Source organism: Macrotis lagotis, chromosome 3 (genome assembly GCF_037893015.1).
Source record: "Macrotis lagotis isolate mMagLag1 chromosome 3, bilby.v1.9.chrom.fasta, whole genome shotgun sequence".
NCBI classification, from domain to species: domain Eukaryota; kingdom Metazoa; phylum Chordata; class Mammalia; order Peramelemorphia; family Peramelidae; genus Macrotis; species Macrotis lagotis.
In genome coordinates this window covers 31,677,309-31,704,928 of record NC_133660.1, presented here as the reverse complement: position 1 = coordinate 31,704,928, position 27,620 = coordinate 31,677,309, and the positions used below count along the sequence as shown (strand labels likewise).

Sequence of the window (27,620 nt, the reverse complement as noted above, 5' to 3'; positions counted from 1 at the left end):
CCCTACGCCCGAGGCGCCCCCCCCACGTCGCGCACGCGCCGCAGCGGCTAAAAGGCAAAGAGCGGCGGCGCGCCCGGGGGGAGGAGGGGCGCGGAGGGGCGCGGAGGGGCGCGAGGTGTCGCGAGAGCCGGGCCATGGCGTCCCGCGAGACCCCCGAGGAGCGGCAGCCTCTGCTGGGCCCGCGGGGCCCGGGGAGCAGGTGAGCTGGGGGCCCCGAGGGCCGCGGGCCGCGGGCGCCCCTCGCGCGAAGCCGGAGCCGCCCCCTCCCGGCCCCCGCGGGTGGGGGGAGTGGCGCGGGCGCGCGTGGGCCGGGAGGGGGCCGCGGCCGGGTGCCCCTCCTCCACCCCGCCCGCGGGCAGGCGCCCCCACCGCCTGGTAAGGACCCAAGGATGTGCGGCAGCTGTGCCAACGGCGGGCACTGCCCCGTGAGGGTGGGTGACCCGGCAGAGGCCCCGCCCCCAGCGGAGCCCTTCCTTCGGGCACAGAGAGCCGGGCCCCCCAGATGCTGTGCCCCGGAACCCAGCCTTCAGCCGCTGGGGGCCAGTTTTCTTCTCTCCCCCCAAAGGGCTGATGGCCATCTCTGGGGGAGGCCACGAGACCAGAGGGTCCCTTTTGGGTCAGGAGCCCTTTTTTTGTTTTTTTGCAAGACAAATGGGGTTAAGTGACTCGCCCAAGGCCACACACCTAGGTCATCATGAAGTGTCTGAGACAGGATTTGAACTCAGGTCCTCCTGACTCCAGGGCCGGTGCTCTATCCACTGGGCCACCTAGCCGCCCCACGAACCCTTTTTTAGAGGTCTGGAGCAACCTTTTGATCCTTTCTTGGAATGAATGTATCATGCCGTACAGGGAAGGGGAACAAACATGAACCCCCCGCTTTGCCTCTGCCGGCCTCGTCTCCCAACTGTAAAATGGGGCGCATCGGGGGTGTTGTGAGGTGCTCAGTTATTGCCGTCACTGGTCTCACTGCCACCACCATAAATAAAATTGATAGAGTTGCAAAGGAAGCAAGTTCTCTTTAAACGCAGACCCCAGCCCCACGACCTCCTCGGGAGCAACCTCTCCTGAGGCTGGAGCACTTTGAGGGCCCCCCAGTGCAGGTCCCCTGGCACCAGGCATCTCATAAGCTGTATATCAGCACCAGTGCTTGTGCTCGGAAGGCTCCAGAAAGCAGGGCTCTCATTCACACTCACATGCTCCCTCGCTCAGGGCCAGAACGAGCCTGTCTCCCTGGGATTTCATCTGAGACGAGTTCTGAAGGGAGATGGTGGCAGGAAGGTGGGCATCCAGACCCAGACAAGGGCAATAGGGTGGCACCCAGGAGGCCAGAGTCTGTGGGGAGCTTGGGAAGGGAGCCAGGAGGGGCGGGGAGGGGGGCTGAAGCCCACCAGTTTGGATGTGATCTCCAAGGACATTGAGACCATCTTACTTATTGGCAGAGAGGTTGGTCAGGTCAGCCCAGCACTTACGGTCCATGAGGGGGAGAGTAGAGCCTGAACACGGGAGAGCATTGAGGCGGCTGCTGCAGCGTCCGGAGGGGACTGGGGCGTGCAGATGGAAGGGCTCGAGCCCATGTCACTTGGCTTAGGGCTGCTCTTTGTTCCTGTCTGTTCACCACCTATTTACTTGAAGCTGCCTGAATTAGACCAAAGGCCCCCCTTGAGATCTAGTAATCTATCCTCATGTTACAGATCAGTAAACACAGGCCCAAAGAGCAGCCCTGATGGCAGTGCCCAGGCAGGGAGAGCAGAGCCCAGAGCGGTTGCAGTCTGGGCTCCCTCACACGTCAGCACAAGTTCTGCAGTCTGCCGGGCCTCCCCTCCAAGTGACTTAGTCTGTCTTTTGACACAAACCATTTCCCATAATCAAATCTAAGTTATTGTTTCACTTCATGTCTCTGGTGCTCAGGCTCGGGTTCATGAACGGGCTCGGCTTTTGCAGGGTTCATCCCTTGCTTCAGATGCATCCTCTGGCTCCACCTACAAGTTCCCCTTCCTTCTCTCCTCACAGGTTCACCCCATCTCTTGCCATAGTGCTCAGACCCCTTCCCCAATTTAGTTGCTTTCCTCCAATGACCACTTCCATGTGGTAGAGGAGAAAAAGCTAGGAGGGCGGGGGTGGGGGATGTTAAATCCCAGCTCAGATTGGCTCCTCAGGCTTTTCTAGGTGACTGCATGGAGATCTGAGAGCCTTGGAGACTGAAGTTGTGGAAGAGCCATTGATCTTAATCAGCTCCTCAGTGTCCTCCTGACCTCTCACACCCATGCCAGAAGAACAAACCCTGGCATTCTCTACCTGCCCTCTGGCTTTTTAGGAGCAAAGGGCTTGATAAATTGGATCCCAACCTGTAAACAGGAGACAATAATTCTCCCACGATATCATATCCCCAGTGTGGTCTAACCAGGGCACACGTTTAGTGAGACGTGACTTTGGTCATGAACCCAGGTTGCTGTCAACCTCAAAGCCCAGCCTTCAACTCCTGGTTGTGTCCATCCTCCCTGGGGCCCCCAGGCAACTGTGGAAGACCATGCATTGTGGACTGTTGGAGATCTAGCTATCTGAATGAATCTGTCTGTCTCTGCAGAATTAAGATTTTCCATCCCAGCTGCCTACATGGATGACATCCCAGGGCCCAGAAAACTTGATTGAGCTTTGGTGCTTGCCCTGTGGCTGCTTCCTGGGCACCTCACTGTGCCCTTGGATGTTTCTCCTGGATCTTAATCACACAAACTATTGCCTCATTTGTGCCTGGGGATTTTTTTCCCCACACAAGTTTCATTTACGACATCACATTTTTCTCTGTTGAACCTAGCCTCATTAGATTTCTGATAGTTCTATCTTGTCATGCTCCTTTAGAAATGTTTCTGAGCTGCATCCCAGGTCTATCTGGCAGTGAATGTATTCTCTCTCCCAGGTTCATGTTTGATACATGTTCCATCTATGAATTCTTCCAAGTATGGCCCAGGGCTGGCCCTAAAGAAGGAGAGCTACTTTTAAGCAACACTACCAAAGAGATATGGATAAAGGATGGACAAAGATGCTCCGAGTACTTCTCTGGTGCCTTTGGTTCGGTCTTCTTCTCACAAAACATATCCATAGCAATCTTTTAAGTTTGTGTGGTTCCTGATATGGAAATTCCTCCCAGTTTCCAGGAAGTAGCATTGGAGTAAGAGAAGACTGACTGTACATCAGACTTGCTGGGCTCTGAAATTGCCCCATGGGAGCAAGATCCAACTTTGCTGGGGGCATCTTGGGCCCCTCAGGCCTGTATCCTCACTGACTCCCAACCACCCACAGGTTTCGTTCCTGCCACTTGCTGCTGGTTCCTGTGATCATGTTAATAACATTTTAGACCTTTCTGTTTAACACAGAACCTTGGTATATATTTTTTAATGGTTACAAAGTATTTTCACCTTGAGGAAAGTCAAATTCCTTTGGTTTATAGGAAAACTTCACAGCAGGTTACCATTAGTTACACATTGCAGCCTATTCACTATCAACATTCTTTATGACAGTGACTTTGGTAAAATGTTAGGGCTTTTCCAAATGTTTCTCATTGGCAGGAGAAATGTATGCTGCAGTTGTTAACCTGAATTTTAAACAGTAAAGGAAATCAGGGGACCTCATAGACCCTTCTAACTCAATGATATCCTCCTCCACTAGAGTCGTTAGATTGCTTTTCCTAGACCTAGCATGGGTGATCAAGACGTCTTATCCACCTACACCCTCTTCCCCCTCCTCCTTAGATCCTGGTCCATATGTGTAAATTACTTTCCATCAACTTTATTTTCTCCTTTTTCCTACAAATGCAGCCAGTGGGATGTTGTAGAAACTGAAGAACACTACAGAAGTCGATGGTGTTCCATCCGCATCCTGTATCTCACTATGTTTCTCAGTAGTGTAGGTAAGTATTGGAGGGTGGGAAGAAAGAAACAGACCAAGTCCTATGACCTTTCTCTACTACATCTTAGTGGATGAATGATTTTTTTTCTTTGTAAAATGTCAGGAAAAATGCCAGTAAACAAGTGCAAAATGAAATATTGTGGCTGAAAATGAAAAGGTGCTATTAGCCCTGACCTCTTTTAAAGGACTGTGTTTTTTTTTTTTAACCACTGTAACTTCTTTGAGTTGACATGCACAAATTCTGAGCTCTTCCCTTGGGGCTGGCTTAGAGAATCAATTGACTAAACATTTGTTAATCCAATGAGATGACTTGTAGAAAATGCTATGGAAGCCTTAAAACTATATAAGGACTCGCTGTTATTCTTTTTTTTTTAAATTTTATTTATTTGGACCCACGCCCAAAGGGCAACAAAAATGTGCATACCCTTTGATCCAGCAATACCACTACTGGGTCTATACCCTGAAGAGATGATGAAAAAAGGGTAAAAACATCACTTGTACAATCGTAGTAGCCCTGTTTGTGGTGGCAAAGAACTGGAAATCAAGTAAATGTCCTTCAATTGGGGAATGGCTTAGCAAACTGGTATATGTATGTCATGGAACACTATTGTTCTATTAGAAACCAGGAGGGATGGGAATTCAGGGAAGCCTGGAGGGATTTGCATGAACTGATGCTGAGTCAGATGAGCAGAACCAGAAAAACACTGTACACCCTAACAGCAACATGGGAGTGATGTTCAACCTTGATGGACTTGCTCATTCCATCAGTGCAGCAATCAGGGACAATTTGGGGCTGTCCATGATGGAAAATACCATCTGTATCCAGAGAAAGAACTGTGGAGTTTGAACAAAGAGCAAGGACTATCACCTTAAATTTAGGGGGAAAAAAACCTGATATCTTATTGTCTGATCTTGCTATCTCTTATACTTTATGTTTCTTCCTTAAGGATATGATTTCTCTCTAATCATACTCAATTTGGATCAATGTACAACATGGAAACAATGTAAATACTGACAAATTGCTTTCTGTGGGAGGTGGGGGGAGGGAAATAAGATTAGGGAAAAAACTAAAACTTAAAATAAAATGTTTAATCAAATAAATAAAATTTATTTATTTTGAATTTTACAGTTTTTCCCCAATCTCACTTCCCTTCACCCCACCCCCCACAGAAAGCAGTCTGTTAGTCTTATGTTGTTTTTCTGTGGTATACATTGATTTAAGTTGAATGTGATGAAAAAGAAATCATATCCTTAAGGAAGAAAAGTAAAGTATAAGAGATTTGCTGTTATTCTTAAGGCAAGCTGTGGGCTACAAAGACATCAAGGAGCTCCCAATGTTCTAATGAAGGAGAAAACCTATCCTTCCTTCCCTAAGTAGCAATAATAGAATGAGGACCGGGATCTCTTAGCAGAAGAGAGATGGGTGGAAGGAGGGGAGTAGAGGACGAATCAGGAAAGGCTGCTTTCTGCAAGAAGAGGCCTTGATTGAGTTACAAAGAAAACCAGGCTTTCCCAGAGGCAGTAGCTAGGCTAGAAGGAAGCTTCTGTTTGGGGGGATGGGGGGGAAGCACTGGTGTCATCTCTTTGCCGCCTTTTCATCTTTCTATTCAGCAACAACCAAATTGCTTCTTTTGTCTTGTTGCTATTTTCTGTTCCAAATAGCAATGTGTAACAATCAGATTTCAAGGAAAATCAAGGAAAACTAAAAGTGAAGAAAATGCCCAATAATTCAATAAATTTATTTTTACATTTTTTTATTTTTGCATTTCTTTAGAAATATTTGATACGAAGTTGTTGTTTTTTTCTGATTAACTGCTTCCCTTCTTGTCCTAGATGAATTAATTTTCTTTGACTCAGTTTTTCAATTTCATATAATCAAAATGATCTCTTTTATCACTACTTCTGTCACCTCTTTAAGAATTTATTCCCAAAACAAAGCTGTGAAAGGTTTCTATGATCTACTTCTATAATAATTAATAATTAAAGCACATAGCCTTTTTGAATTCACTTTAGAACATGATGTAGAATAGTATTAAGCCTAATTTTTGTAACACTGCTTTCCACAAAAATCAACAGCCTTTCCTTTTCAGTATATTACACTTTTAAGATCCACATTTCAGTGAAGATATTTCCTCTGTTTTTAGCAGCAGGAGCTAGTGGGGTCAGCTTTTTTTTTCTCTTCTTGTTTTCTTTAAATCATCTTGCTTGCTGTTGGCATAGTTTTTGTGATGTCCCCCCTCCCCCCATACCACGATCAGACCTAAGAACAACAGTTGAGTGGAGAAGGTTCATGATGATGTTTCAGGGTTGTAGACTGTGTACTGTTTAAAGGAAACTGTTGAAACTAGGACTGTAAAATGATCTGGTTTTTGTTCACTTTTCACAGGTTTTTCGATTGTAATTATGTCAATATGGCCATACCTCCAAAAGGTTTGTAAGTCTTGACTCACTTCCTGCTTTTACATGGATTGGTAGAATGAGCATATCAGTGACTGGAAGAAAGTGCTTTCTGCATTTCCAGGCTCTCACACAATCAATGTGTTGAATTAATCACTATTTGTGAAACTGTAAAGTCACTTGTGTAGGGGAAATTCAGTGGTCTTACTCTTTAAATTGTTTTAGTGCTAAATATCCCTAAGATCCAGGAAGTTTTTAATAATCATATGACCCAAGTTTCTGTAATTCTTCTGGTTTGGTACAGAGCTTCTTTGTATAGTATATATCACCAATGACTTCAATCCTCAGTCTCTTTCTCAGGTGAAATTTTCCAAACCTTTCTAGGTAGTTGGGACCATTTTCTAATCTTTTATCATTCGTATTGTTGTTTTTCTCTAGCCTCATCAAATTATCCACAGACTCTGATCTGAAATAAGGCTTGGGGAGTGAGAAGTGTCTGTATGCCTTACATATCTCACCACAAAAACCTAGTTATTAATCCTCTAAATTTCTGATAACTACTTCATTGTCTGAAGTCTGAACAGTTGCATTCATTCATTTAGAATTCTCTGATCTTACTCATTTTTGTTTAGCTGCTTACATTACTGGACATTACTATGTGTACTCTAAAAGACAAGCTTCCTGACCATTGATTTTTGGTGCACAGTAATATGTTGAAAAGTAGACCTCAGTTAACTTTTGTGGATTTTAGAGAGCCTTGCAGTCCTCTGAATTCTCTTGTGACACAATGACTTTTGGGTTTTTTAATATATTAGCAATAGTAATCACCATTTATATAGTACTTTAAGGTTTATAAAGCAGTGTATGACCATCTTCCCCTTTGTGTTCCCACTCCCTGTGAGGTAAGTATGAGAATGTTAGCTCAGCCAGGAAGGGATTAAATGGGGCCAGTGGATAGAGCACCGGCTCTGGAGTCAGGACCTGAGTTCAAATCTGGCCTCAGATACTTAATAATTGTCTAGCTGTGTGATCTTAGGCAGTTCACTTAACCCCATTGCCTTGCCAAAAAAAAAAAACCAAAACAAAATAGGAAGGGATTAAATGTCCTCCATCTAGTAGGTAACTGAGCTGAGCCTTGGACCCAGGATTTCCTGACTCCTAGATCCAGCTCTATTTGCTCTGACAAGGTTTAGGTTTTAGATGTGAGTTTTAAAAAAATAGCATCTTAATGGGCTTATTTCCATTTGCAGATTGATCCCACAGCAGATGCAAGTTTTTTGGGTTGGATTATTGCTTCTTATAGTCTTGGCCAAATGATAGCTTCACCTATATTTGGTTTGTGGTCTAATTTTAGACCCAGGAAAGAACCTCTCGTGATCTCAATCTTCATTGCAGTGGCAGCCAACTGCCTCTATGCCTATGTCCACGTTCCTTCCTCCCACAATAAATACTACATGTTAGTTGCTCGTGGACTTGTGGGATTTGGAGCAGGTAAGGGACTTGCTTATATGTGTATCTTTCTATGTATGTCAACTCCAGACTTAGTTTGACTGTCAAGACCCCCATCGTTTGTCCCTGTCTGACCCTCAGCCTTAACTCCTGGGAGTTTCTTGTCAGGGCAGTAGCCTCCTTGGTCTTTCCTTCTCTGGGCTCATGCTGGTCTTTCTCCTTGGGAATGTCTCCTCTTTTTCTTCACTCTCCAAGACCCAGCTTTGGGTCTCAGGCCTTCTCCCACCTTGTCCACGCTCTTCCACTGATATATGGTGTCTGCTGTTTTATTTGTATAGTCTTTCTTCCAACTAGATGATAAGCTTTCTTCTGTTGATGGGGCATCCCTCCCTAGCCCAGTGTTGAAGCACATGGCTGATACTGAGTCAGTGCTCACTGGACTTGTGGGTTGTTTCCTGTTTCTTAGATTAACGCTTCTAGAGACAAGGCAGGTAGTTGTAGTGTCTGACATCGGTCGGTTTGTGGAAGGTTCACATATGTGGGCATTTGTTGTCGAGTCATCTCTAGCTGCTACAACCTTATGCATCCAGGGAGTGCTCAGTAAATATCAGGTGGGTGTTGGTATCCTGGCTTTTTAAAATCAGTAATCTTATCCTAAAATTCCACCTTTAAATTACCAAAAGGAAATGCAGACGAGTTTAGAGAACAAGAGCATGGTGGTCTTAACCCAGTGTGCTGGAGTACCACAGTATGGGCATTTTGAGTTGTTTTTGTGATGCCCTTTACAATAACTTCCCTTTAATTACATAACACTCAGTTAAAATGATTTTTATTGGGCAGCTAGATGGCACATTAGATAGAGCACTGGCCCTGGAGTCAGGAGAACCTAAGTTCCAATCTGGCTTCAGATGCTTAACTGTGTGACCATGGGCAAGTCACTTAACCTCATTGCCTTATAAAAATCCAACCCCCTCCCCCCAAAAAAAACTTAAAATGAATTTTATCAAGTGGATTTTTTTTTTAATTTAAAGGGAACGTTGCAGTAGTTCGATCCTATATTGCTGGTGCTACTTCTCTTCAAGAAAGAACCAGTGCCATGGCCAACACTAGTGCTTCTCAGGCCTTGGGCTTTATCCTGGGTCCAGGTAGGTGTCTGCTCTTTATTTGGAGGGAACTAGAACAGTGGAATCTTTGTCTGCAGTAAGTTAGGACAATTTCCACATCTGTCAGTTGGGTTCAGTGAAATCCAGTGGCTGACTGAGGAGAAATTAGATTATTTTAATATACCATCTTAAGTAAATAACCTTTCAGCATCCCAAACCCTACACATTTTCTGTTTTCTTAATGTGTTCATTAGAAACATAATGCTTTAATTGTCATATTACTGGACTGGCCTTGGCCTGCTCTCTTATCACTTTGGGAGGTACCAGTATTCTTCCTTCTTGCTATTGATCTTACTTGCTAGAGTAAAGTCAAAATAGAGAAATGGGCTCATTGATTTTTAACCCTTGTCCCTTTTCACTTCACCAATCTAGGACCCTTGAATTGTCATCCATTAGCATATTTTTTACTGTGCTAAGTTTTTCAGACTTGTTTTGCTCTGATTGGAGAAAAGGGGGTGACGTGGGAAGCCATTGATCTTCAGGTGAACATGTACACGGCCCCAGTTCTGCTCGGCGCCCTTTTGGGAGTTATCAACATTCTCTTGATCTTTGCTCTGTTAAGGTAATTGAATCATCGTGTGATAGTGCTTGTAGTGCTGGGGTGCTGTGCTGCCATTGATGGGCCGGGTCCTCATTGGCTTTCAACTCCATCCTGTCTGTCTTGCTCTCCTCTTCTCTTCTTTACACATGCATAGCTTGTTTCAGCTTCCATCCCTGAAGCGCAGTTCACACCTTGTCTCATTTGTTTCTTATGACAGTCCTGTGAGGTTAGTAGTTAGGTCGCTTAAAGCATAATAGGAAATGGGCTCAACTTGGCATTGAGACCAGGGTTCAAGTGTGACTTCAGGCCTGTGTTAACACACATGACAATGAGCATGTCCTTGTAGTTCTCAGCCTCAATTTCCTAATCTGAACAATTCATATATGCCTCCTAGAGTCATTGTGAGAAAAGTACTTCCCTGTGCTACTGTAGAAATGGAAGTTGTTCTGTTAATAACTGCTAGTCTATACATGGGGAAAGGAAAGTTCTGAGAACCCCCATGAGCTACATCACTGCAAAGTCAGTCAGGGAGTCACGAGGAAAATGGCTCAGGGGACCAGGCCTCCCCGTTTAGCCTTCCTCATCAGAGTCCTTCAGATACCTGAAGCTCCATTCCTCTCTTTTCCTTTAGACTGAAGTGTTTCGGGTTCCTAACTCTCATCCACAAGTGACAAGAGACTGAGATGCTTTACTATCCTGCTTCACCTTCCTTGAAGCTTATCTGTGTTTTTCCTAAAATATGGCATCCAGAACTGAACATGATACCTAACTGTTTCTAACTGTGAAAAATTATGGCATGGTTCTCACCTCCCAATTTCTAGACACTAGCTTTCTCAAGGCAGCATCAGATCACATGATCTTTTAGCTCTTGTTGCTTGCAGAGCACTAAGATCTCTAGGTCTTTTACAGAGGAAGGACTTCCCTATTCTGGAGGTGGAAAGATGATTCTTACAATTTAATATTTATTTGTAACATAAAAAAGGAATATTTCCCTATGTACAACAAAACATAAGAAAAGTTGTACATGAAACCATGTATCTATTTCACACTATTTTTTTTTTCAGTATCTAGGTAAATAACCACACATTCTAATTTCATAATCACCCTATTTATCTGTATTTCCTTCTGAATTCTGTTCTCTTCTGTGTACAAACAAAATGGACATTGTGTCATTTGCAAATCTAATAAGTATACTATCTCTGTCTTTAGCTGATTTATTTCTTTTAAATGTTAACCAAAGCCAAAGATAGACCCCTTCAGCACTCTGCTAGAGTTAAATGATTCATCCTTGAGTCTGGCCATTCAACCAGTTCCCAGGATAGATAAATCAGCTAACTCATACTTCTCCATTTAAAGAAAGCACCAAAATTGGTTTGGATGATTTCTTAAATTTGGTAGAGTCTATTTACAGCATTCCTCTGATCTTTTAGGAATCATGAGGTTTATAGTCTGACTTGACATTTCCTTGATGAAGCCTCACTGAGTTGCTGTCCTTTTCTTGCTATGGAGATTTTTGCCAAGAATCCAAGTCAAGCTTCCTGGCTTTGAGATGTTGTTATTACTTTGGATCTGAAGTAGCTCTGTTGTAATAATAATAATTCTCTGTTATCTTTTGAAAATTCTTTACATCCACAGTCAAGTTGGTTCAGTTCTTTAAATGTAGCCAGGTTGCTCTCATTATTTCCCTATTCATCATTTCTTCCAGCTCCATATTTTCCATTTTTGTTCTTTATGGTCCAGTGATCTTTAGCAGAGATAACAGAGGGAATGAGAGTTGAATAAGTCTGCTTTTTCTCCATCAATGATTCCTTATCATTGTCCCATCCAGACTAAGGTTTATTCCTCTTTCTTTGATTTTTCTCATTTCCCCCACAGTATGGATGCCTTTGGGGCAGCTGGGAAGCACACTGGGCCTGGAGTCAAGAAAACTCCTTCTTGAGTTCAATTCCAGTCTCAAAAAATTATTCACTGTGTGACCCCAGGCAAGTCACTTAACCCTGTTTGCCTTAGTTTCCTCATCTGTAAAATAAGTTGGAGAAGGAAATGGAAAACCACTCCAGTATCTTTATCAAGAAAACTCCAAATGGGGTTATAAAGGGTCAGGCACAACTGAAATAATAGAATAACAACAAATAGGTTTCTCATAATAACAAACTTTTAGCACTTAGCACAAATTAACACTCACTAAACCTGAGTTTTGGCAGCCTTGACATCACTCTTACAGGTCAGTGACATATTTGTATATTTGACCTCTTATTTATACTTTCTTTTGTGTTCTCTATAGACCTTTTAAAAATCTAAATTGGTCAATGAGGATTCTGTGCATAACATGTAAAATATTTATCTTTATTTTGTATTTTATATTTGTTTGTGGATTCTAAAATAATTTATAACTTACTTTAAAAGACACTCCAAAAAAACTCAAATTATGTTATGTGAATTGAATGTGCTTGGGCTCTTAACCTAGGATCTATAACTACATTTAAATATAATCAGTTTCCTTTATAATCTGTATGTATTTTATTCAGTGCATTTTTTTATTTTTTTTTTAGGTTTTTGCAAGGCAAATGGGGTTAAGTGGCTTGCCCAAGGCCACACGGCTAGGTAATTATTAAGTGTCTGAGACCGGATTGAACCCAGGTACTCCTGACTCCAAGGCCGGTGCTTTATCCACTACGCCACCTAGCCACCCCCTTATTCAGTGCATTTTAAAAGATTATTTTCATATAAAGTTTATAGGCTTGCCTTGTCTGCCAAACAAATCCTTGAGACACAAAAGACCCCTGCAATGTGCTTTATGTTAGAGTAGGGGAAAAATTTAATGTTGAAGGGAAATCATATTTGTAAGTTATCAACAATTAAACTTTCATCAACTAGATCTAAATGGTGGTGGTTTACAATTATAACCATTATCTCTGTATGCCCACAAGGAGTTGGACCATTTCCCAATAAAGCATTCGTATTGTCATGGTATTCTTTAGAAAATAAATTGCATTCTCAGTATTTCTTAAATTCCCTGCACTAGTAAAATAGTAGGTTAGAACTATAAAGAAATTTACATGAGCCGCACCAAGATATGATTGTTAAATTAATTGTGCTAAATAATAAAATGCTTCTTTTTTTCTTTTTAAGGGAACATCGTGTGGATGATTCAGGAAGACTGTGTAAAAGCGTTAATTTTGACGAAGGTATTATATTTAAGCGTTATTGAGTTACAATTACTAAAATATTGCTAATGATTCTTGACTGTCTAGCCATCATTAAATTTTGTTTCCAAAAAACACATTTCAAGGCAGCTAGGTGGTACAGTAGATAAAGCACCGATCCTGGAGTTAGGAAGACCTGAATTCAAATTTTCAGTCTCAGACACTTCATACTTACTGGTTGTATGATCTTGGGCAAATCACTTAACCCCATTGCCTTGCAAAAAAAAAAAAACAAACCCAAAACCAAAGTACATTGAATGAACCTCTGTGACAATGACATTAAAGAAATTGTGGTTGACAGCCTCCCCTGGAAATATAACAACTGAAAAGGACCTGCAGCCAAATTATCCCTCTTCTTCAATTCCCAATTCTCTTTAAAACTCAGGGAAGGTACCATGTCCTACAGGAGACCTCCTTCATGCTCTTCTCACTGTTCCTAGTGTCATTCTTGAAGTTTCTTTATATTCTGTCTCCTTTTTCTAATGTATGTGCGTGTGGTTTCCCTTGATTCTCCTGCTAGCCTCTTGCAGCAGGGACTATTTCATTTTGTCTTTTTTCATTTGATTGATTGATTTACTCAAATCCATTAATCCTATTTTCACAGAGATTTCACATCTAAATCGCTATTTGGCATCTAAAACTGCTTAAGATGACTTCATTGGTAATTTTTTTTTTTTTACCAGACTCACGTTACCATGCAGGCAATCAGATCATTTACTTTCCTAATCACTGGATGGGCTTATCCTTTCCTTTGCATTCTGATCATCTATCTTATACTAGGTTGCTTGGGGCATATGCAGATCTAGGTATAAACTCTTAATGGAAATGCCACTGGATTTGGAGTATAGTACTTAGATTCAAATCTCAGCTTTGCCACTTGCTGTGGTGTGAGATCTTGTGCTGATTACTCTCTCTAGAACTTAGTTTTCCTCCTCTATAGAATGACTTGCTGATATTTAAGGGCTCTTCTACTTCAAAATCATTGGGGTCTTCAGCATCAAAATGTTGAAACAAGCCCTCCTCTATCTTAAAATAGGAAATGTTCACATTTTACAAAGGGTAGAACTTAATTTGTTAACTAGGTACTCAAGTGCATATATAACTAAGTTAATAGGAGGTACAAAATTGATATTGATTAGGGTTATTGAAGAAAGCTTACTAAAAGGAATGCCATGGAAGTAGGTCTCAAAAGTGATTTGGAAGAGAAAGGAGTGGGAAGGGTCTTGATGTTGAGGGTATGTCCTGATTTAGAGGTGGGTAAGGGGATCAAGTAGAGCTGCTTTTATATTTTAGGAAGATTAATTTTTGGCACTTTATGCAGAGTATTGTTTATAGAAGGGAGAGAAGCTGAAATTAAGGAAGCCCAATTAGGTGCATGTTAGTCAGATGCATCAAGATAAGAGTAATAAATGAGGGGTGGCTAGGTGGTGTAGTGGATAAAGCACCGGCCTTGGAGTCAGGAGTACCTGGGTTCAAATCCAGTCTCAGACACTTGATAATTACCTAGGCGTGTGGCCTTGGGCAAGCCACTTAACCCCATTTGCCTTGCAAAAATAAAAAGAGTAATAAATGTCTGACCCAAGGAGGTAGCAATGTGAGGTGAAGGAAGTTTGGATATTTGGCACAAAGGATTTTAAGAGATTAGAATAGCTTTTAAGGAAAAAATATGGGGGCGGCTAGGTGGCACAGTGGCTAGAGCACTGGCCCTGAAGTCAAGAAGACCTGAGTTCAAATCTGGCCTCAGATGCTTAATAATTGCCTAGCTGTGTGACCTTGGGCAAGTCACTTAACCCCATTGTCTTGCAAAAACCAATTTTAAAAAAAGGAAAAATATGAAGGAGAATCAGTAAACGTAACAGTTTTTGAGCAAAATACTTCAGAAGGCTTAGGGGATAAGTGTGGTTTCAATTGAGACTCACTGAGGAAATTGTAAAGTAGTTTTTTCTTTTATCTTTTGTCTTAGTAAACCATAAAAACCTCTGAGAATATTTTAATTTTTAAAATCCCAGAATACAAGCGTGATTCATGAATTAAAAAACACTTAAATATTTTATTTTAATACTGGTTTTCTTTGTCATCATATATCATGATAAAAAATATCTCCAGAGATCAGTGGTTAATCTGTGACACATACACTCCCCCACCCCAGTTATTTTCAGATATAGTATCTACATTAAAAAGAAATCATAACTCAGTTTTATTATTTTTTGCAAAATTAATCTGAAAAATATCAGAGCAAAATATGATGTAGTTGCATATCCTCTTAAAAATTAATCACAAAGAATATATAGTAAAGTTTTATCATTTAGTAAGAATAAGTATTTTAAAAATGAAAACTGAATTAAGCAATGTCTTTTTATAGTGTTTTCACTGATTTTGATTTAAATCAGATCTACCCTACCTCAAGGGGAAGATTTGCTATGTTATGGCATAATATGTGGTGATAGCCATATAAAAGCTTAAAAAATTTTGCTTACGATAATTCTGTATTTTCAGCAATATTTTCATTTTCTTTTTTTTAAGTCCTAAACTATCATTTTATGGAAATTAAAATATATTGTTTCTGCCTAAATCATAAAGGTCCTCTCATCCCCGTTTTAGTCCTACCCCTTTTATTGATAAAGATTGATAAATTTTCAGCATCTTTTTTTTTTCTTTTTTTTTAGGTTTTTGCAAGGCAAATGCAGTTAAGTGGCTTGCCCAAGGCCACACAGCTAGGTAATTATTAAATGTCTGAGACAGGATTTGAACTCAGGTACTCCTGACCGGTGCTCTATCCATTGCGCCACCTAGCTGCCCTCGGCATCATTTTCAAGATACTTTTGAAGTTTGATATAGGTTTTCTGCTTATGGTTTCCATGATATAGTGATATAGATTAACTTACAAATGTAAGAACTGTGGGTCATTGAATTATTCTTGTATTTCTATGCAGTACGCACGGATGTGGTTCGTGATACTGAGGAAAGCATTGATCAAGTTGCCGTTGTCACCACCAATATTCTTTTCTTCGTCATCCTGTTTATCTTTGCTCTTTTTGAAACGTGAGTTTTATTGTCTCTATGTTATATTACCTGAACTATCCTATTTTGTTTATTAGAATGTACCTACCCTATAAAAGGCAGTTTTCTGTGGTCATGGAACCAAAAAATGAATAGGCTCTGAAAATTGTTGTATTCAGTAAAAAAGAAAATCAACTTGGTTATTCCCTTGCCACATTTAGAAGAGCAGCGGAACCTGCCCTAGGTTTCCCCATCACCCTTCCCTTCCCTTTCCCCAGGAAGAAAGGCAGAGAGCCATAGGGAATATTTTCAAGATTGGCCCTTTGTCACTTGGCAGACTTCATAAGCATATTGATTCTCCCTCAGCCCGCTCACCTCCCAAGAGCTACTGCTCTCTTCCTCAGCCACCCCACAGGATGCTTGTCTTTCCTTCAAAAAGACCTTGACATCAGGGAGGCAATGCCATGACAAGCACGAGATGTGATTGGAGTGAGGGGGTCCATTGCTTTCTCCTTTACTGCCAAGCCTCCCTTATCAGCTCTCCCAGTCTTTACAATGACTTTTTCAAACCTTTTCATCCCCCTGAAATCTTTCTCTCACTGTCTCAGCTGAGAACCTTGCCTCATATTGTACAGAAAACAATTGGAGGACACTCTCTTTCTCCCCTTTCCCTCATCTCTCATCACTTTGTCATTATTGCCTCCTTCATTCCTGTCTCACATGGTGAGGTGGTCTTGGTCCTTATCAAAACTAATCCCTCTTCTTATTGGAGGAATCTCATTCCATCCCTGTCTCCTCCCACAGATTGTCCTCTCTGTCATCCTAGTTTTTCACTTATTTTCAGTCTTTCTCCTTATTTACCAGCTCATTCCCTTTTTTTCCTCTCTCCTGATTGAACCCTTTACATCCTTCCATCCCCTTTAACCATTGTCTTTTATGTCTTCTGGCCTTTGTAGCTAAACTCAAAAAGCCTGTGGACAATAGGCACTTCTACTTTCCCTCTTCTCTTGCTCCCCTTGTTTCCTCACCCTCTTACAGTCTGGCTTCTGACCTTATTATTCCATCAAAACTACACTCCAGAGTTACCAGTGGCCTCTTAGGTTGCCAAATACAGGGACCTTTTCTCAGGCCTCATCCTCCTTTATCTCTCACACCTTTGACACGTGGTCACTTGCCCCTCCCTGATACTCTCTTTTCTCTCCTGATTTTCCTCCCCCCCTCCTCTGACCTCCCCTCTGTCTCCTTTGCTGGGTCCTTCTCCACATCACGTTCTCTGACTTCTGTCCTGGGTTGTCTTCTCTTCTCCCTCTGGCCTAGTGAACTTGGAGATCTCATCAGCTCCCATGGATCTAATGACTATCTCCGTTACCCCTACCCCTCTCCCAAACCTCCACTAGATATTCAGCAGGCATCTCAAACTCAGTGTGTCCAAAACAGGACTGATTCTCTTTCCCCATTAAAAGTCATTGCGACCACCTTCCCTGTAACTGTAGAGGACTCCACCATCCTCTCAGTCTTGTGCCCCCCCCTATGTCCAAGCTGTTGCCAAGGCCCATCAGCTTCACTTCTGCCACATTTCTTGGTGCTCCTTTTTCCAACCCTGCCTCACCCTGGTGCAGGCTTTATCATCTTATATTGGACTATTGCTATACCTGCTAGTGGCTCTGCCTGCTTCAAGTCTCTCTCTACTTCTCTTCATCCTCCTTTCGCCACCAAAGTGGTTTTCCCAAAATGTTCTGCCCCAACTCAGTAAACTTCTGGATCAAATGCAGAATGATCTGTTGGCATCCCAAGCTCTCTGTAGCCTTCTTAAGCTGCCTCCCCTTCTACCTTTCCCATCTTCTTTCATCTCGTTCCCCAACTTGTCCTCTTCAGTCCCATGGCACCACCTCTGAGCTGCTCTGTCTTTTGGCTTCAGGCATTCTCTCTGGCTGACTTCAGGCCAGAGTGCCATTCTGACCAGTGACCTCCCTGCCTTTTTTTCAATTCCAACTAAAGTCTCGCCTTCTACAGTCACCAACACCTCTTAATTCTAGTTCTTTCCCTCTGCTAATTCTTATTTATCTTGCTCATAGCTTCCTTTGTATATATTTGTTTGCATGTTGTTTTCCCCCCTTAGATGGTGGGCTCCTTGAGGACAAGGACTGTATTTTGCCTTTTTTTTTTTTAATACACAGCATTTGGCATGGTATGTGACACATAGTAGGTACTTAATAATAAATGTTGATTGATTTTGCTTAACTGTCTTTCTTAAAAGGTAGGATTCTATGAGATGAAGTGGTTATTGGGTAATGACTAGTATAAATATCAAAAAATTTTCAAGTCTTTAAAAGTCACTTGTTTAAGAAGTAGGAAAAAAATGTTTAGCCCATTTGGATAGTTTTCCATAGACAACTGTTCAACTTCATTTAGTGGCCTTTCAGCTTCAGTTAGTTGGAAAATTCACTTATTGAAGACCATTCCTCAGAAGTGCCAGATAGCCCAATTGACAAATAGCCTGAGGATGTAAGTAGGCAGTTTGCAGAAGAAGACATTGCTATTTATAGTCATGTAAAAAAAAAAAATGAGGACATTTGAGGACATTGTCTTGTAATGGGGAGATGGAGTCTGGAGGGAGCTGTGAGAAGAGAGTCACATAGCCCTGGGGAAGTCAGATGGCCTTGCTGGGCAGAAGCAGTGCTAGGATGGGTCCAGGTGGACCCGCCAGACCCAGGGGAGACAGAAGGGGCCGGATGGCTGAGGAGGCAGACAGGGGAATGGGAGGGGGGCATCTGTGTGTTTGCAGACCTTTCCACTCTTCAAGTGCTCTTACACCATTCGGGTTTGTGCTTGCCAGGAGAATCTCTGGGGAGGAAGAGTTGATCCTTTCTCCCAGAATGAGAGGACTGGTCCTTTCACAGTCACAACAGATGTGTTATGAAGCCTCCTCACATTTGCCTCATCTCCCCTATGCTCTTTTTTATTGCTCTCCTTGTCTCCTTGCACCTTGGATTCTCCAGGGGAATTCAAGTTGCCCATGACAAAGACCTTCAGACTTCTTTGTTGGGATCCTCTGGGATGTGGCAGGTTCTGTCCCCGATCCTTGCAACCCCCAGGTGCAATCCAAAGGAGCAGTCTGGGCAAGCAATCCAAAGGAGTTCTGGGGAGGTGGGGGCAGCATGTAAACCAACTGCATTACAAATCTAGAAGGCCTGTCACATCTGGATCACGTAGGACTGTGGGACGTCCTCTAAGGAAAAGTAAGAAAAAAGAAAAATGAGAAGTGGGAGAAGGAAGACAGAAAAGGGAAGGGGAAGAGAGATCAAGAAATCTCTCCAGGTTTAAGACAAAGCCATATTGCCACTGTGGGACATGGAAGGGAATGGGGAAGACTGGTCAGCTGCTCATGGGAACTTAGTGGTCCTGTTACCCCTGGAGAAAGTTGAGAGTGTTCCAGTGTCCATTTTCTGATTTAGGGTTTTGCACTAAATCAGTCGTTGTCACTTATGTTAAGTAGTTTATCTCTTTGCTCTAATTTTGTTGTCTTCGTCTTATATTGATAGCATAGCTACTCCACTCACAATGGCTATGTATGCCTGGACCAGGGAGCAAGCGGTTTTATATAATGGAATAATTCTTGCTGCTTTGGGAGTTGAAGCAGTCATCGTTTTCATGGGCATTAAAACACTTTCCAAAAAGTAAGTCATTAAAAGTAAAAATGCACAATGATTAAGAACAGATTAGCTCTTTAAATATTATGTGTACATCTATTTCTTTGAAATAAGGTATTTTAAATGTTACCTGAGAATCTATAGGAATCCTTCATAAGAATGTTTTTGTTAAAAAAAAAAAAACAAACCATATTTGTTTTGTCTAAATCTAGAGCATCAATATTTGTTTAAATTGCACCTCTGTAGAGTTGAGGGACCACCAGCCTAAATTGTAGGTACTGTGGCACTTTAAATTTATATTTTAAAAGAAAGATGAAAAGTTAATTGATTTTAATATTGCATTTTATAAGTAATTGGAGAACTATTTGGGACCTGAACATGACCCTGGCCTTGAGGTATTTACAGATTATTTGAGGAGGAAATACTCTCATCATCACATCTATTCAATAATATGATATATAATTAAGTACAAAAGGTAAATATCATAAGGTTGAACAACTGCGGGGGAGGGGGGTTCTCAGAGAAAGAAGGCAAAGCTTGACCAGGCCCTGAATAGGTCCATGTCAATGGCTGTGATAAGGCCACCATTCAGAGGGTGTAGAGGGGCTTGTGTCCAGCCCAGTTACTCTCTGCTTCTGTAACTCATCACTCATCCCAGTCTGGATGCTAACCTTCGTGACTGTGCAAGCTGCCAGCCCCTGGACCAGAAGCAGGTGGGCAGAATCCCCCCATACCACCACCCTTAGGTGGTTCGCTGCACTCTAGGGCAGCACCCATCCCTTTTTGGTTTTAATGAGAAAAGAATCACAGGAGTTGAAATCTGCATTGCAGATGACTCTTGATCATATGAAATATTTGTAAAACCCTTAGCAGGTAGATAAACATAATCCTTCCCTCTTCTGTGCCTCCTTATTTCTGTTGAGGACACCACCACCCTTCTAGCCTCCCAGGTTCATACCATCACCATGCTTAGTTCCTCACTCTGCCAAATCTTATCCCTTCTCTTTCCACAGCTTGTCTTGTCAGACCCCCTCCCCCCACTACCAGTCTAGCTTAAGCACTCATTACTTCTAACCTACCCACAGTCTTTTTGGCCTTCCTGCCTCATCTCTCCTTCTCCAGTCTGTCCTTCACTCATCTGCCAAGGGCAGATCAGACCACATCACTTTCTTCAATTTCAGTGGCTCCTGACTGAGTGTAGGGTCAAACATTATTTCATATCTATCTCATCTTTAAAAAAATTTTTTCTATGCTTTTTAAAATAAGCATAATTATTAGTCTACTAATACATCTATATAATTTATTGTTAACTAAGTATACACATTCTGCATGTGTGTGCTCAAGAATTTGTTACTGGTAGCATAAAGATGTGTGACTAGGATAGGTAGCAGTAGGGAGTATGACTTGGCCAGAAGTTGGGGTGGCAAGCCGCTTTAGGGGGAAAGCTTTGCTGTAAGTATATTTGTTTTGAGATAATAGTGGGGTATCCTGGAGTAGATCTATAATGATCAGTCACCCTTAGAAACCCAGACGTCCTGAAGCATGCTCAGCATGTTTTACTTACCCGTGCAGAGAAGTACATGGATTCTTTCTGGGAAGGATTTTCAGGCTTTTGAGCTAAAAAATGAAAAGGGTTTTCCTTAGAGCAATCTTGATTCTTCACTCTCTTGACCCTCACATCTCATCATACACATCACCCCTTCCTTTACTTTTCCTTTGGAGTCTTCTGAATATCTTTTTTATGCTTACCCTCTCCCATAGTCCTGCCCACCCCCCATGCTATGCCTTCCTCTCCTCCCCACTAACCTATTTGAGACCCTTGAATGAAGAGAATTCAATCCATGGGAGCTAAGAGTGCAGAGAAAGCAGAAGAAGCTTTGGGGGGGAACTCCACAAGGAGCTGGGCATCAAGGAGGGAGGAACTTGTTCTGACAGTCTGGGGGGAGGAAAGGCAGGAATGAGGAGGTTGAGAACATTCCTGAATGGAAACATGAAAAATTAGAAGAAGGGAAATGAGTTTGGGGAAAAAAGCAAAACAATGACTTTTAATTCTATCCTCCTCACTCATCCCCACCAGAAAATGAACAAGTGTGTGTTTGGGGCGGGGCGGGGGGGGGGGGGACTTGGAGGGGAAAGTGGGAATGAAAATTTGTGCAGCTGTTTCTGGGGCCTAATTCCAGTTGTCTTAGAGCTCTTCTTCCCCGAGGGGGATTTCTGCTGATGACTCTGGAAAAGGCAATCTGCCTGTGGTGGGAGAAGAGACTACTAGGCTTATTCGGGTTGGCAGGGTTGGCAGCTAGGCTAGGAGTTATATCATGGAGACAGTGGATGACAGCCCATCTTCCTACTCTGACTGGTTGTTCACTCATCTCTCAGGGTCAGGCCAAGGTTGCCCCTATTTGTAGAACACTGGCTTAGGTGATCAAAACAGGCAAAAACTTAGGTAACCCAGACACTGATTGACAGCCACCATCCCCTCCTCATTTTCAGTTAACTGGATAGTTTTGCTATAATTTACCAAAGTTGTTTAAATTTAAATGTCTGTTTTTTCCTAGAACTGAAGAGCGTGTACTTCTGCTTGGAGGATTAATCATTGTTTTGATTGGATTCTTTATCTTGTTACCTTGGGGAAATAAGTTTCCAAAAATACAGTGGGAAGGTATTCTCTTGATTATAAAAATTTATTTTTATCTATGTAAGCTACTCTTGTTTTAAAATAATGTGCTTTTCTTACTTTTTAGATTTACATAATAATTCCATTTCTAATAAATCATCTGGAGAAAGGCTTCTGTATTTTTGGGAATTATCAGCAGGAAATTCAAGTGAAGCACCAACAGGCTGCCCAGTGGAGCAGGCCTGGTGTCTTTATACTCCAGTGATTCACCTAGCCCAGTTCCTCGTTGCCTCTGTACTCATAGGGCTAGGCTACCCAGCCTGCAATGTTATGTCCTATACCCTTTACTCAAAAATTTTGGGACCAAAACCTCAGGTAAGAGAATTACAGAGACTAGTACTTAAAACTCACCATTTTTGCTACAATTATTTCAACAAATTTTTCCATTAGATGACATTTTAAATGAAAAGAGTAATCTTTGGGGGCAGCTAGGTGGTGCAGTGGATGGACCACTGGCCCTGAGTCTAAATTCAGCCTCAGAGACTTGATACTTAACTGTGTGACCTTGGGCAAGTCACTTGACCCCATTGCCTTGCCAAAATCAAACAAAAAGAAAAGTTTTCCAAAGTGTTTCTGGAAACTCTTGAGATCAAAATCTAACTTCCCAGGCAAGAATGGTGTAGCACAAGCACTTGTGTCTCCAGAGTTGAAAAGAAAGGGGGTTGTCAGCTGTAGTTGCCTGATAACAGACCGGTGTCTGCGCTTGACTGAAAATGCAGGGGTAGCCTTGAAAGTTTTTAGGAACAACACTCTAAAAAAACCTCCAGATGGGAATACTTCTTCAAGGAGTCGACCCATTTCTTTGTAAATTGAAACATAGTATTTTTCATATTGGAAAGCAATGACTGGGTTCTTTTTTCCTGTGAAGGAAAAAAGATAGTATTTGAAGAATAGGCTAAATTTTGAAAAAGATAAGATACCATTTTTTAAATAAATTTTGCCAATATTTATCCTCTTTAAAAAGTCTAGAAGATTATGGGGGTTTTTTTTAGGTTTCTGCAAGGCAGATGGGGTTAAGTGGCTTGCCTAAGGCCACACAGCTAGGTAATTAGTAAGTGTCTGAGACCGGATTTGAACCCAGGTACTCCTGACTCCAGGGGCAGTGCTTTATCCACTGCGCCACCTAGCCACCCCCAGATTATGTTTTTCTTAAAGAGCAGTATCAATATTCTGAGGCATTTCACAAATATTCAGCCAAGTCTCTGATAGTTTTTTGTCTATTGTGTTCAACTCTCCATGATCCCATTTGGGGTTTTTTTTTGTTTGTTTTTGTTTTTTGGCAGAGATACTAGAGTGGTTTTTCATTTTCTTTTCTAGTTTATTTTACAGATGAGGAAACTGTAGCAAACAGACTTAAGTGGTTTGCCCACAGTCATTCATCTAATAAGTGTGAGACTGGATTTGAGCTCAGGAAAATGAGTGTTTTTGGTGGTCTATCATTTTTGCATGAATTTAAATAAAAAATGAATAGTAAATATCATTTATATAAACAGTATTATTTATCAGGGTGAAAATACATTGCCACACTAAGTATAAAGCTAATCTTTCCTTCTGACATATACCTGAGGCATCTCAGTAAACTGTATTAAAGGGAGAAAAAAGAAAATAATAATGGGGAAGAATTTGTTGACTTAATTGAGACCTAACTAGGAAAAGGAAAGAGGAAGACCTTAGGCTGCTAATAGCTTCATTGCTCCATTTGGTTAATAAAAACTAACCGTTGTTTTCACCCTTTCTTCTCTTAGGGCATCTACATGGGCTGGTTAACAGCCTCCGGAAGTGGAGCCAGGATTCTTGGACCAGTGTTTGTTAGCCAAACATACACTTATTTAGGCCCTCGATGGTCCTTTAGCTTAGTCTGTGGAATAATTATATTAACTGTCCTACTTTTGGGAGCAGTTTATAAGAGGCTTATTGCTTTTTCTGTAAGGCATGGGAGAGTCCAAGACCAGGCTTAGAAGAGTGAAGTTGAACAGGTGAAGAGCTACAGAAGTGATGGGGCCACCTCACCATGGCTTCATTTCAGGATTACTGCAGAAAACCAGGTGATTTTTATAAAGTCTGTCTTGTTTGTCCCTACACAGGCTCAGTTCTGCCCCTCTGGCTTTGTACCACAGGGCAAGTTCATCATTTTTAGATTTTAACTTCTCTCTATACAAGGTGAAGCGCAAAGGTTTTTATATCATGACTCAAACTAAAGAACAGAGACCTATATATTATTAATAACATTCTACTAATGTGAGCTGGGCCTGCTTTATTAACTTACTTTTGGATCAGGTTTATACTATGTCAGAGAAAATCGAAAAAGATAGAAAAAAAATGTTAAAACCTGATTACAGGTGGGCTCGAGCTCCCAATTTCCACACCACAAAAAATTTGGAAATGTATCTTCATAGCCATTATATTGTTGTTAGTTGTTTTAGTCACATGCAACTCTCCATTTGGGATTTTCTTGGCAGAGATACTGGAGTGGTTGGCTATTTCCTTCCCTGTTTTTTTTTTGTTTTTTTTTTTTTTTACAAATGAGAAAACTGAAGCAAACATGGTAATGTGACTTGCCTAAGATCATACAGTTAGGGGTATTCCTGTCCCCAGGCCCTGACACCCCTCACTGTGGCAGCTCCTAGCCCCCTGTCTTTTACATTGTACTGTAGGGTCACTCTTGGGCCAAGCTGCCTCCTGGCTGCCCATCTCTGGGTGGCTTAGCTCTCCTTGCCCCAGACAACCAGTGCCCATCTGCCTTAGCAGAGGATGTTTCCTTACACCAGTAAGTGTCCGTCCTCTTGCCTCCATAATACAAGTTGTAGGTCATCTTACTAAATGACACTGTGACATTCAGCTCCCCGGCCTCTCCTTGAAGTCCCCACAGTGTGCAGAATGTTATCTAAGGGGGTGCCTGTTGGGAAGATCACCCCAACCTGGGGCTAAGGGAGATGGCACCAGTGACCAACCTCATCTAGAGAAAGGTGAGCCAGGTACTAAAAAAAAACAAAACCCCATAATCTTCTAGACTTTTTAAAGAGGATGAATATTGGCAAAATTTATTAAAAAATGGTGTCTTATCTTTTTTCAAAAGAGCCAGCCTGTGAAGAAGGGCTTCTGGGGGGGTGGAGCTGTGTCTTATTGTCTGAAATGGCAGCTGGCTTTATGGGTACAGTGGTCAGAGGAAGGCACTCCCAAGGAAAAACTCAGGTGGGAAAAGGTATGGGGCAGTCAGGGAAGAGCAAGACACACATATACATACACGCCAAAGGAGAGCATTTGCGTTCAGAAAATTATATCCAAATAGGCCGGAGAGGGGAGAGTGAGGGGAGAGAATTTGGGACTGAAAATAAAATGAAATTTTTTTACAAAAATAAAGCAAGATAAATACTAGAGTGAGGGTTTTTGGAATCAGAAGGGTTATGACTGCTAGACTTAGAAGTTTAGAATTTGGTCATCAAAGTTTACCCAAAGGGGTTGCTAGGTGGTGCAGTGGATAAAGCACTGGCCCTGGAGTCAGGAGGACCTGGGTTCAAATATGGCCTCAGACACTTAATAATTACCTAGCTGTGTGGCCTTGGGTAAGCCACTTAACCCCATTTGCCTTGCAAAAAAAAAAGTTTACCCAAGGTCTCATTAAATGAAGTGTACCCACAAAGACAGAAATCTATTTGGAGTTAGTTTATTATGAGGCTTTGTGTTTCCTTTAATTACTATTGGACAATTTATATAGATGCACTTAAATGTGCATTTATAGAACAGAAAAAATTTTAGAGAACGAAGTTGTTGACTTGATAAAACTCTGGTTGAATGCTCTGAGCAGCTATTTAAACCTAAGGAAGTCAATCTTTTTCCCCTTGCCTCTCTGAGGAGTGGCAGAGGCAGGACAAGAGTTCCCAGGTTAATCCTCTGCTTCATAGCATTAGTAGATGTGAGACATTTGGGAAGCCCCGAGTCCTCCTAGTTCAGACGACTGGCCTTAGTTGCCTTCTGATTCCATAGGCTTGTCTCTGTTTACCTGGATTTGACAGAATTGCACTACCCATGAACGTTTCTACCTCTAAACTAGTCATTTTTAAAGGATCTGGAGAACACGTGGGGCTTGAAAAGAAGACTGTGTTGGTAGGAAAGGCTGATTGACAAAATACCAAAGAATCCTCAATGGTTTTTCAAGCCAATTTTCTCTTAGAGGCGCTGCCTGTTTTTCCAATTGTGATCCAATCATTTGCACAAAAACTGTATTGTGGCTAATTCCCTTATCTGTGGTTGATACTGCCTTGAATTGGCATTTTGTTCTCTCCCCACCATACTTCTGATCAGGATTTCCCTTCAGCTACACAGGGAGAGCACACTGGGGTCACTCACCCAGGCTGTCTGGCACACTGGTACCTGAGGCGTACCCATCTTGGCACCAACTCATTCTATAGGGAAAATGAAGGGGACCTGCATCAAGAGCCTCTGATTATAATGCCCACACTAGACTACCTGGGACACATGTCTATCCAGTAGAGGATTGGAAGTAGCCCAGGCCCAGCTTGCTGCTGCACTGAAGGGCATTCATTATTCAGGGTCGTTAATTATTAATGGAGCAAATGCATTCAGGAACCACTAATATTTACTAGGTAGCCCAAACTGTAATAGCCTATGCCCTCAAAAAGTTTACATCCTACTGAGTATTTTCTTACCAGTGATAGTTGGGAATAATTGATTTTTAAAAAAGCTGCAATGTTTTTGGGAGAAAATCATTGAGATATCTTGTGAGTTTCCTTCTATAAGTCATACATAGTGGGGCAGCTAGGTGAGGCAGTGGATAAAGCACCTGCCCTGAAGGCAGGAGTACCTGAGTTCAAATCTGGTCTCACACTTAATAATTACCTAGCTGTGTGGCCTTGGGCAAGCCACTTAACCCCATTTGCCTTGCAAAAAAAAAAAAAAAACCTAAAAGTCATACATGGGCTCATTAGTTAATTCACCAAAAGAAATTTGACAACCATAAGCTGGGTTTCCCAGGACAGACCTAGCTGAGCTTGTGGTTGAGTTGTGTTTTGTTTTGGCCTGCTCCTCATGATTCCATTTGAGGTTTTCCTGACAAAGATAGTGGAGTGGTTTTTGCCATTTCTTTCTCCAGTTCATTTTACAGAAGACACTGGAGTGAAGTGACTTGCCCAGGGTCACATAGCTAGGAGGTGGCTGAGGTTGGATTTGCTCTAGACTTAACTTACAGCTGAGGGTAAATAGAAATCAAGTTTAAGGAGGGGAAGATTGAATTTCCATACTATACTTGTAACAAAGTCAACATCTGTGAAAACTTTTTTAAAAAATCTACTGAAGTCTTCCCTTTGACCTTTCAAGGAACACTAACTTGTAAAGATTTGTTTTTTGTTTTTTTTTAAAATTTTATTCACTGGCTGTGTAAAAGCTCCTAAGTAACACTGAAAAGTTTACCCAGGATCTTTACTACCTTTAATATTGTGCAACATTCTGGAAAATCATGGGAGGTCACTGTGATAAGTCTTAAGGAGTCAGGATAAATTGAAGGATTGTAGATCTTTATGGAATGTTAAACTCTTCAGTTATTTTAAAAACGTGCAGTGCTTTTGGTGACTACTGTAAATTCTTTTGTGATCTCTTGTTTTAAATAATTATAATAAATCA

General features: G+C 41.7%; 1 protein-coding gene across 2 annotated transcripts; it reads left to right on the top strand.

Annotated features, from left to right (window-relative positions):
• The first annotated feature begins 108 nt into the window (after nucleotides 1-108).
• Nucleotides 109-27,620, top strand: LOC141517411 (major facilitator superfamily domain-containing protein 8-like). Of its 2 annotated transcripts, XM_074228383.1 has the most exons (12): nucleotides 109-199; nucleotides 3,813-3,904; nucleotides 6,290-6,333; nucleotides 7,551-7,791; nucleotides 8,781-8,894; nucleotides 9,330-9,474; nucleotides 12,586-12,641; nucleotides 15,593-15,701; nucleotides 19,202-19,336; nucleotides 21,865-21,968; nucleotides 22,051-22,298; nucleotides 23,729-27,620. In XM_074228383.1, the coding sequence occupies exons 1-12, from the start codon at nucleotides 135-137 to the stop codon at nucleotides 23,939-23,941; spliced, it is 1,566 nt and encodes a 521-aa protein (XP_074084484.1). In that variant the 5' UTR covers nucleotides 109-134; the 3' UTR covers nucleotides 23,942-27,620. The 2 variants fall into 2 exon arrangements, with proteins under 2 accessions (XP_074084484.1, XP_074084483.1); XM_074228382.1 differs by lacking the exon at nucleotides 109-199 and having other exon boundaries at nucleotides 1,363-3,904.

Coding starts and splice junctions, on each gene's coding strand:
- LOC141517411 (XM_074228382.1), top strand. CDS start 3,694: ATGGGTGATCAAGACGTCTTATCCACCTACACCCTCTTCCCCCTCCTC. Junction 7,792..8,780: donor ACTTGTGGGATTTGGAGCAG/GTAAGGGACTTG, acceptor TTTAATTTAAAG/GGAACGTTGCAGTAGTTCGA. Junction 15,702..19,201: donor ATCTTTGCTCTTTTTGAAAC/GTGAGTTTTATT, acceptor TTATATTGATAG/CATAGCTACTCCACTCACAA.